The sequence below is a fragment of the Epinephelus moara genome, chromosome 13 (genome assembly GCF_006386435.1).
Source record: "Epinephelus moara isolate mb chromosome 13, YSFRI_EMoa_1.0, whole genome shotgun sequence".
Classification (NCBI taxonomy): Eukaryota; Metazoa; Chordata; class Actinopteri; order Perciformes; family Serranidae; genus Epinephelus; species Epinephelus moara.
This window is the reverse complement of record NC_065518.1, coordinates 12,970,297-12,981,165: the sequence shown is the minus strand read 5'-3', so window position 1 is coordinate 12,981,165 and position 10,869 is coordinate 12,970,297. Positions and strand designations below refer to the sequence as shown.

Sequence of the window (10,869 nt, the reverse complement as noted above, 5' to 3'; positions counted from 1 at the left end):
TGCTTCATTCGCATCCTCCCATGACCCTCTACCACTGTGCCAAATTTCACATGGATTGACCAAGTCAGTGAGGAGAAAAACGTGGAACAGAGTTTTTGTCATTATATAGTAAGATAAACTATCATAACATAGCCTGGGACTGTATTTATACCTTCAGAGAAGAAATGATGTGAAACATTTGTACCCGTGTTGAGATATTCTCGCAGAACTGAGCATCGTCTGTGTTCTTTTCTCAGCAAGCCATCATGAAATTCCACTACTCGGTCCAGGAAGAAGCAGACTCCTGTTTGAGCGGCAGGTGGTCGTTTGACGATGTGCCCATGAAACCTTTCAGGACAGTGATGCTGATACCGGCAGACAGAATGCCCGCTATTATGGACAAACTCAAAGAATACCTAACTGTGTGAATGTCACAATAAACTGAGACACCTATGCACACCGAAGACCTTCAGGCTATTTGTAAGAGACTGTAGAGGAAAATGTATTTGGTACTGTCATTTACAGTGGTGCCAGTATCGTACAACTGACATTTAGTACATGTTGCGCAGTGACCTTTTTTTTAAAGCAATTTTAGAGATGTTTCTTTTTTTATTACAAATTAATGGTTCACTGCAGAAATATACAACGGTTCTATTGTAACAGGAAAAGAAAAACAGCACTATATCATGTTTTTTTAAGACTTGTTTATAACAAGATTATGAACCAAGACAATTAAATATGAGTCTTGTGTGTTAATGAAAATATGTGTGAGCTTGGAGTTCAGTTCCAGCAGATGGACGAGGGAGGGATGTGTCATTTGCCACTCAGTCTAATTACTGCATGGTAAAGCTGTAGCAGATCCAGATTTGTCTTTCACGTAACTTGGTGGAAACCTGATTTTTTTTACAAACTTGATCTAGACTGCTGACATGAAATGGAGCATACAGTGTTTAATTTGTGAAAACAGGTAAAAAATGTTGGAGTTTATGCCACCATTCAAGTGAGGAATTCCTTGTTAAGCATTTCTGTCGATCTCCTGCCACTGGTTAATAATAAAAGAGTTATATATCTGCAGGTTCTGAGAGTCGTTTCTTAATCTGGCACCATGTCGACACACACACAAGGTTTCAGTCTAGACCTTTAAATACCACGTTATCCTGAGGAGAAAGGTATAGCAACACCTCTGAAAAAGAAAGCTGTCTAAGAAAAGGCATAAAAACAACCCTGTACATGCATCAAAGTGTTGGACCATCTCTTTGAATCTGCATCTCGCCGGTTATGTGCACAGGAGGTGTGATGGGATGTTTTTTCTCCCTTTTAAGTACAGCAACAGACAACATCTATCTGCAACCCCTCTGCTGCTCATTAAAATCTAAAACAGCCGTCAGGATGCTGGCAGTTTCAGACAGGTGGTGTTGAAGGGGAGCGCAGAGCAGGGATAAAGGTGAGACAAGAAAACTTAAAGATGCTAGCACTCAGAAAAAGGGATGTACGGGTATGAGGAGGCTGTAACTCATACTGGACCACGACTAATGAAGATCATGGTTTACTACATTGTGTGACACGCTGTCATGACAGGAGTCAACGATATAACAGTCCCAGGTTTGCATTGACTATAGACATTTTACATTTGGTGATGAGATTACAGCCAGGATTTTTACATGTACGATTTCACATCATTGGATCACACATCTGTCGTAAGTCTGCGGCACCACTGCGCATCCACTGTCGGCTTCACTGTGGACTGTGATGGCTTTTTGTTTCTCGTCTTCGCGCTTTCTGGATCCATCTGGGTCCAACATGTCTTGCAGTATGTCTTTGCTTTCACTAGGGGGCAGGTTGTAGAAGAAGTACAGCGGTGCCATTTGAACGTACCTAAAATGCCAAACAGAAATTACATCAACTGGAAAGGACGATAAACAAGTGAGAATGTGGTTGATGCTTATTTTTAGATTTAAAAAGATTACTGTGGAGGATTAACATGTGACCAAATGGTTAATCTTTACTGTAATAACAAAAACAATCTAAACATGTTTGTGTCAACAGCTCGTTCTAATCTGTTTACACACGACATTGGATAGTGAGCTGAAAAAGTCATCGACTTACACTTGAGGGGAAATTTCAGAGACTATTCTCATGCTGTTGTTCTCCGACAGGGTGTACTCGTGGAAAACGACCCACTCTGGCAGCCCCAGCTTGTGCGATTGAGCCCCGTAGCTGGAGAGCAAGTGCACCTGGGCCATGTGCTTGTGTGTCAGAATGAAGTAGTTTCCTGAGCCGTCTACGTCTCGAGCAATCTGCGAAAAGGAATGACACTGGAGACTCGATCACAGTTGAACTGGAGGAGGCAAATTCTTTCATGCTGGCATTTTGTTTCCGTGTACCTGCATGAAGAACCCAGCCAGCAGAGCTCTCTTGATGTTGTGGGTGTTGGTCTTGGTTCCAAAGGAGGGCTCAGAGATGGGAAGCTCGATCCTGTTCAGAGTGTCGGTCAACTCTGATCTGATGGCCTCAGCTCTCTTTAGGGCGGAATGATCCAGGAAGTAGTCTTGGCACCACTTTTCAGCTGTGAAATCTGAGGGGAACGCATCACAAACAGTGGAGTAGATTTTTGGACAGGCATGTCTTAAAACTCAAAAATAGAGCCAAAGTATAGAACTCAAAATGATATTTAAATGAGGTTCATAAGTCTATAATTCAATTTTTTTTGTTAGTTTCATTTTTGATCCCCAACAGCAAACAGTTGTGACTGGATGGGGGGAAAAATATGCAAATTATTTATTAAAGTATAATATTTTTACTCAAATGTCAAGTTAAATTACCTTTTTTAAAATTCAAAGGTGTTATGGCAAGTAGTGCCTGGTTCACCTGATCAAAATCTGCCCCCTGGTGGTTTTTCCCCGCTAAATTGCTCCTTTAATTTTTATTCCAATTATTGCTTTGGTATCAGGCTTCTTTCTTTATTGTATTTGTACATGTATTCTATTCAAAAGAATTAAAATAATACATTTAGTGTAAAAGATTCTGACATCGTCTCTTAAATTTAAAAAAAATCTCAACTTTGATGTTTTTTAATTCCTTGTAAAATATAAAGTACTTTAAAAAGGAAAAGATCAGTGTGTCACAGTTTATCGCAGCAAGTTTAAAAATGTGCTATATTACAGAGAGCAGACTGGTTCTCTTCACCAACGTCTTACATTGTTCTCTCTGGCTTTGTTTGAAGGCGTTGTAGATGTTTATGAGGGTGAAGTGATCGCCTTCAGGGTGCTGGAACTTCCTGTGACACTGGACTGCCTCGTGGCTCATGCCGGCAGGTGGCTCCAGGAAGCAGCTTGATGCTACAAGGCAAGGAAACAACGAGGTCAAGAAGCCACTCTTACCGAAGACCATCTGGTTCAGTGTCTGAATGAAACTGCAGCTTTGTGCATCTGCAAATGAGCTACAGTGGTGGTCATTACCAAAATGCAAATAAACAACAATAAATAAGATAAAATATGTGCTTATTTGCTTTCAGTACGTTTTGTACATGTGTTATAATAATAATATAAATCAATATTCAACAAAAAATAATTATAAATTAACTAGTTCAGAAGATTAAACAATAAAATAATATAGGACATTGTAAAAATAATAATAACTTAACTTTCTAATTAAACTAGGGGTGCGCCAGTTTTGAAATTCTGATACTGAAATCAGTGATGGCACATACGAACCCGACAACATCGCTGCAATGGTCAGCATCTCGCTCACACAGTCAAACTCGCAGGATGCTAGCAGCGCTTTGGCCATCTGAGGGTCCAGAGGGATTTCAGACATTATGATGCCTATCTCAGACAAGTTGCCATCGTCATCCAAAGCTGCGAGGTAATCCAGCTCCTCCAGCGCCTGCATGAGACCCTCAGGATCTGCAATGAGGAATGAAACGGCAGAGTTTGATACAGGAATTCCATAACCCAAAAGGACAGTATCCCTATGTGCAAATAGTAAAGTGTCCAGTCTTGCCCAGTGTATGGAACTGTAATTTTTGATTTAAAATTAAATTAAATACTTTAGTAGTAAATAAAATAAATACAATTCTATGTAAATAGTGGATGTGCGTGGCTAGACAGACTGGAGTCAGTCTGAATAGGCTCGTCGAAAGAGAGTTTTGAGGCAGGATTTGAAAGTGGAAAGAGAGTTAATGCTACGAATGTCCGGTGGGAGGGAGTTCCAGAGGCGGTGGGCTCTAGACCCCATGGTGGTCAGGTGGGCTGGCAGGACAGTGAAGTGGATGGAACAGACAGCCCTTTTCAGTGGGGAAAAGAACTGAAACCCAAACTTATCTATGCTCACTTCAAGACCAAACTCCATTGACAAAAACAGTAATTTTACCTCACTGAACACGGGAGCTCGCAGATTTGTGGCAGCCTTGATTAGTTAGTTTGTTTGTGTTACTGTGTGACTTTGGTGAATCAACACCAAAGTCACACAGTAACACAAACTAACTCAGGGATCAAGGAAGCGGTAGACCAGCAACTCCAATGTTCAGCAAGATAAAATGACTTTTCGTCAATGGAGTTTGGCTCCAGTTAGAAAGGGCTGTCTGTTTGGGAAGTACTGAGCATACGCCTGGATAAATGAGACTTTGATTATAATGCACGAGTTGTGTAAGATTTTGTAAACATATGTTTTTGTATATTTTTGTTGTTGTTGTTAAACCTGGACCCCTATGACTCCAATTCATCAAGACTTTTTTTTCTTTTTGGATTCTTGGTTCAGTGTGGAGGCATGCAAGAAAAACAAAGTTTTCTTCACAAATTCAACATAACTCGGGGTGGGTAATTGATACACAAATGGTCATTTAGGGGGTGAAGTATTCCTTTAAAGTACCCACTGGGAGGCTGTCAATGCCCCCCTGTGGTAGTATCCTAAAAGGACACTATGGTAGAAGCTGAAACAACACCACATCTGCACCAATTTTCACCAGGATTGTCTTATTCTTCTATAAACACCAACTTCATCATAATAATTTCAAAGGTGCTGTAATCACATGATATTATTACACTTATTGGCTTTACAATATTTAAATCCCACATCATTCTTACACAAGACAACATCATGACATATGATTATCAGGGCAAGTAACCTCTGTGTGACATTCTGCAAGAATATGGAGATATTACAGTATACTTGGCCTGCGCTTCCTCTCCATTGTACTTGTCTGGTGCTGCCCTAACGAGACATGTTGTGTAATCGCTAATGAGCTGGCCTCTTTTAGCCTCTTCTGTTCATGTTAGGGGTGGTTAGAGCTCAGACAATAGTTAGAAGCAGGGTCCTGTCAGCTCAGCTAAATCACGGCTGACTGAGCCCAAACAGCTACACAGAGCAAATTCATTTGTGCTTCCTCTGGCCAAAAAAACCCTCCCACATACACCTCTCCGGCTGCGTTTCAGGGTGAGAGAGATGCCGTCTGTGGGAACCAGTGAGGTAAAAATGTCAGTCTCAGTTAATGATGCATGTGCAGTTTCCACCAGCAGGCTATGTCACCTGGTCTGTCGATGAAATCACACTGTCCAAGGCCGGCTATCTCCATCCTTTTTAGGAATAGGACTGTTGGGGTGATGTCGGACTCCAGGATCTGTGGGGAGTTCTCTGCAGGAAGCTGGCTGTCTTCTTGGTATAGGCAGAAACATTTACCTAGGAAATAAATGGAATGAAACTCAGTAAATAAAAAGCCACTTAATTATGGTTTGAAATGAAACTGAAGTTTGATTTATTCTGATGTTTTTACAATGTCAGAAGGAAACATTTTTTGTAACCTTTTAAACTGGTTCAGTATCACCCAGCTACCTGACTGGGAGACATACCTGTTGGTCCAGACAGCTGCTTGCGTACGTCTGCTTGACACTGGCTGATTGGCTGAAGTACCTCTGAGTTTGCTCTTATTCTGGGATTGTACACCTGCAAGGAACAAATCACATGCCGAATAATATCAGCTTGTTACACATCCAAAGCTTTTTTTTACTGTTTCCACTGTGAAAAGTTGTGGATGGTACCAATGGAACCGTTCTGTACCATCCCCATTTTTGGTCCCCCCTCTGTTGGGGTACCTAGCACACAGATCTGGTACTAAAAGGTGGAGCTGTGAACACTGCAGTCTGTTGATTGGTCAATAGAGGACGGTCACTCTGCTCAGAGTTTTATTAGTAAACTGTAACTATAAAATGAGAGGATGTTTTGCTGCCTTTCACAGCAGCTGGAGTCGGAGAAGCAAAAACCTAATTCACTGGGCCAACTGTCAGTGACTTTTAAGGTGGAACATTAACTTGTAATGTTACTCAATGAATGAGGTGATGACATGAATCCATCAACACACCTTAAATTTCACTGACTTGATCCTCAAGCGTTTATATATATTAATTTTGACAAGATTACATGAACGGCATATATTCTACCAATCAAGGTAGCAGTACACCAGCAGCTCCTGTGTTCAGCGAGGTAAAATTACTGTTTTCGTCAATGGAGTCTGGCCATAGATAAGTTCCCCATTGAATAGGGCTGTCTGTTTGGGAAGTACTGACTATACGACTGGATAAATGAGACCTGGATTATACTGCACGAGTTGTGTGAAAGAAAGTTTAAACCAATGGACCCCTTTTACTTCAATATATCAAGATTTTTCTCAGTTTTTGAATTGATGAAAAAGTTTTCTTCACCAAATCTATATATCACAGGGTGAGTAACTGATATATAAATAATCATTTGGGAGGGGGAGTATTCCTTTAAAAACATACCATCTTTTTCTGGACTCCTGTGTCAATGACAAAGTTGACAGACTCTGTGGCCCACCACATATCCTCCCCCTGATTGGTAGAGAGGAAGACCCTCCTGGACCTCTCCGGTTGCTCAGTGAGAGCAGGCAGTAGCCCTCTGCGGCTTGGACACAGGACCACAGGCACCATCTGTCCCAGCTCGGCTCCCAGCCTGGTGCCTTCTCTCTGGAGGATACTGTGGGCTAAATGAACCTCCTACAGAAGACATTACAAGCAAATCAGGGGATGACACAGTTTGTAAAACCAGCTTTGGTTTGGTGAAACCACTTGTGAAAAATGCAGCGATCACTTACCTCAGCCGAGGCAAAAAACACAACGACATCTCCCTCCTCTTTGGTCCGATGGATCTCCAGCACCAGCCTCAGCGCTGAGAAGAAGTAGTCTTTGTTGCCGCTGTTGCTGTAGACCGCCTCAGCGGGAGATGAGGCCTCCAGACTGACGAGCGGGACGCTGTCGTAGTGGCTCAGCAGCTTGTCGGTCACGGGCGGGATGGTGAGGATCACCACTCTGAGCTCAGGCCTCTGCAGCAGGATGTCCTTGAGGAGACCCAGGAGTATGTCTGTGCTCACTGTCCTCTCATGGGCCTGGTCGATGATAATGGCCCCGTAGTGCTCCAGGAAAGGGTCTGACATCATCTCTCTCAGCAGCATATTGTCAGTGCAGTACCTGAGTGATAAACGCCATGAGATGGGGTCAATGGTGGAGCTTTTGCTGTGCAGCAACCATAAATGGCAACTTCAGGATGATAGCTACGCTTCTACATTTTACCCATGATGTGACTGAGGAGCACCAGCAAAGAAAAGATTAGGATTGACAGAGATAGTGTGTGGATGATATTAAAGTGTCATTCAAGCGCTGCTGCTGCTGAGAGCTCATTTAACAGACCTCAGAACAGTGTCAGAGGAGCAGCAGGTCTCCAGAGGGATGGTGTAGCCCACTTCATGACCGATGTTGACGTCCATTTCATCGGCCACACGCAAGGCCAGATCTACAGCCTGCTGTCTGTTGGTCTGCGTGCACACAACCATGCCGTGCTGATACTGGGCAGACAGACAGAACTCGGCACACCACTGAGGGATCTGAAAGAGAATCACTAATCACTAAATGATGTTCACCTTTCACTCTTCATTGTATGTCTTGCGAGTTCTGCGCCATTTTCCATTCACATACACTCAGTTTTCAGTGGCGAGCGTCCTTTTCAGGATTGCACCCAACAGCTTTTGTTTGAGCACACAGCAAAACAAACAGTGACAGGAGATATATCCTATGGTATTATCGCTAATAATGCAAAATTGCTTTGGCAGCATGAGGCGGCTCCAGCGGATCAGGGCTTAGCAGCAGGAGGTCCCCTAACACCCCTGCTGGAGCCTTTGTGAGGCATGACTGTCAGGCTGGTGCTTGGACAGTCTGACAGTGACACAACAGCATCTGCTGAGCTGGGCAGCCTGTTCACACAAGCTCACATAATGGTGCTATTTCCATATTATGTCAAAGTGGGGGGAAAAAGACCCACGCCACATACAGAACTTGTTGCATTTCAGTGGATAAACATGGCCAGGAAAACACAACTTAACATTTAAATCAAATCAAGGGGAGCAGACCTCTCAGATTTGCTGTTGACTGAATAGGCTGCACTGAGCATGTGGCAACAAACATGCAAGTCATGCAAATTGGGTTATGCTTTGGTATTTGGGTCTAAACTGAGGGAAGTCAGAATGTCCTGAGCAGAGAAAAAGTGAAGGGAGAAGCATTATCTTTAACTCTTATGCCCCCAAGGTCACAGAGAAACTCCAGACTCCTTCAACATCACAAAATGAATCTCTCTCAAAGACCATCTTTTCCATCCTTCCTTCCCTACCAATAAAATACATTATAACCATATTACCTGTGTGCTCCTCCCAGTCTTTGCTGTACCGGATACAATAACCAGTTGGTTGTTCACCAGAGCATCTTCAAACTTGGACCTGACCTTCCACACTGGCAGAGTCTTCCTCTCTTTCAGTAATTTGTAGTAACGCGAGGAGAAGGGCAATCCATCGAATTGATTCAACTCCAAATCATCTCCAAAGCCAAATGACTCCTCTGCAGGACAGTCCTCACTTTCAGGGGAAAAGTCTGGCTCCAGTGAATTATTAGTATCCGACATGACACGTGTATATTTGTTACCCCAGACAAGAGCTGAAAAAGTTTTCCTGCCGCTCCAGCTACGGGTCCATTTTGTTTTTTATAGGAAATATTCAAAAATCGATCAGTTTCCGTCCACTCAGTAGCCTACAGCATATCCCATATTCGCGATAAATCACCAGGATCTCTCCAATCAGCTCCTCAGTTGCCCAAACTATATTTATTAAGCTCTTAAAAGTTGGCAGCTCCTCTTGTTGGGACTGGCTGACGCGCTTTGCGCACCGGCGCGTAATTTCTCCCCAGCGTGGCTTCACACGTGTTATGATTTGCACAGAGCTTCACATTCACTACTGACCGGTGCCCGCTGTCATAATCGCCTGATAATCCCACAATAATCGCGTGTAAAGTAGCGAGGACTAAATCCAAAACATCCTTGAAATTATTTTCATTTTCTAATGGCATGTTTAAAAGAATAGCGCAGGTGTTTTCCAGCTCCTTATTGATTAATGTGCAGAATAATCTCTAGTAGCCAGTGGACAGTGGTGGAAGAAGAATTCATATCATTTACTCAAGTAAAAGTACTCACATTACACTGTGAAACTACTCCACCATAAGTTAAAGTCCTGCATTCAAACCCTTTTGGTATAAATATGTTAGTATAATCAGCAAAATGTAAAAGTATCCATTGTGCAGTGAAATATTTACTATTATATCTGAGGTTTTTAGATTAATAAAACCTTTGCATGAATGTGTCTGATGCCTTTTACTGCTGTACATGTTTAAGGTTGTGCTCATTTTAACTCCTTTATATACTGTTGGTTCAAGCTACAGCAACGCATCATATTCTGTAAGATCATCATGTTTGCTGTCATGTGAGAACCACATATCTTAAAAAAAAATCAGCTTTTCCTGGTGTCAGAGAAACAGCCTTGTTTGCTTTGTGGTGATGCAATTTCCAGCTGCTCCAAGAGGTTTTTTTAAAGAGTTTATTTGGCTTAAGAAGGAGGAGAATTTTCTTAACACATAAAGGAACTAGGCTACAGTCCTGGATAGATCTGTGCCAAGCTCAAACTCCAAACCTAAAACCAAAATTAGTAGCCCGGGCTATTCTTTGATTAAATCACTGAAACCAACAGGCCTGTAATTGGGACAGGTGTCTATATTGGCAGGCCTTTAATAACAGTTGCTCAGCAAAGATGTTTATTTAAGTCAGTATGAATATTACTTTTATAAAAACTGGGCTTCAGATAATATATTAATTATAAATCATTCATTTGATATAGATCCAACAGACAGCACCGAGTTAAGTGGGATTTATACTTGTGCAGCAGACCCTACACCGTGACCTACGGTTGTGAGCATTTAGGCCTATACAGGTGCGGTGGTGTGTCTGTGTCACTCTGCAGTTACACCTCCAAAACACTAGTCGGCGTCGGGGTTTCTGTGAAGTGCTGTAAAGTTTAGTTGATTCCAAACACACCCAAAACACACATTAAACATGGCTTAATAGAGACAATTTCAAACACAAGTACACAAATCAGCTTCACTATAACTCGCAGCATTCACAGACAAACACTTGTCTTTATCTGGACACATTTTCCCCACAAATACAACATGCTAACGTTATTAGCACAAGCCTATGGCATTTTACATTGTATAAATTAGCCTAGCAGCTAGCTGACTTTTCCTCCTCTCATATGAAGCCAGGAACAACAGCAACATTTAACAAAGGTAACATTACATAATTTTGCTCCATTACAACTCAAAAGGTTCACTGACAAAACAACTGTCTTATACTAAACACGTTTTCCAAACAAATATAACATGCTAACGTTATTAGCACAAGCCTATGGCATTTTACATTGTATAAATTAGCCTAGCGAGGAGCAAAGATTTCCTCTGCTCATATGAAGCCAGGATAAATCACACACAAGACTTAAAATGCTATTTTTGT

General features: G+C 42.0%; 2 protein-coding genes across 2 annotated transcripts in view; one reads left to right on the top strand and one right to left on the bottom strand.

Moving 5' to 3' along the window:
* bccip (BRCA2 and CDKN1A interacting protein) overlaps nt 1–1,053 on the top strand; it is a 3,455-nt gene extending 2,402 nt beyond the window's left edge. The window contains exon 7 of the mRNA XM_050060586.1: nt 237–1,053. Within this exon, the coding sequence (XP_049916543.1) occupies nt 237–407 (171 nt within the window). The 3' untranslated portion in view covers nt 408–1,053. The remainder of the gene's footprint in view (nt 1–236) is intronic.
* Nucleotides 1,054–1,180: 127 nt separating this feature from the next.
* On the bottom strand, nt 1,181–9,185 carry dhx32a (DEAH (Asp-Glu-Ala-His) box polypeptide 32a). Its single transcript, XM_050060584.1, has 11 exons — nt 8,677–9,185; nt 7,677–7,870; nt 7,085–7,457; nt 6,753–6,986; nt 5,826–5,919; nt 5,506–5,655; nt 3,693–3,884; nt 3,177–3,317; nt 2,364–2,554; nt 2,086–2,276; nt 1,181–1,854 (listed from the first exon to the last, which is right to left on the bottom strand). Exons 1-11 carry the CDS (start codon nt 8,935–8,937, stop codon nt 1,656–1,658), a joined length of 2,220 nt encoding a protein of 739 aa, XP_049916541.1. The 5' UTR covers nt 8,938–9,185; the 3' UTR covers nt 1,181–1,655.
* Nucleotides 9,186–10,869: the final 1,684 nt, after the last annotated feature.

Bases quoted from the DNA above. Each gene is read 5' to 3' on its own strand.
- dhx32a (XM_050060584.1), bottom strand. From the start codon at position 8,937: ATGTCGGATACTAATAATTCACTGGAGCCAGACTTTTCCCCTGAAAGT. The intron at 7,458-7,676 runs GTCTGTTAAATG...TTTATCACTCAG, and splicing joins TCCTCTGACACTGTTCTGAG to GTACTGCACTGACAATATGC. The intron at 6,987-7,084 runs GTAAGTGATCGC...TGTCTTCTGTAG, and splicing joins TGTTTTTTGCCTCGGCTGAG to GAGGTTCATTTAGCCCACAG.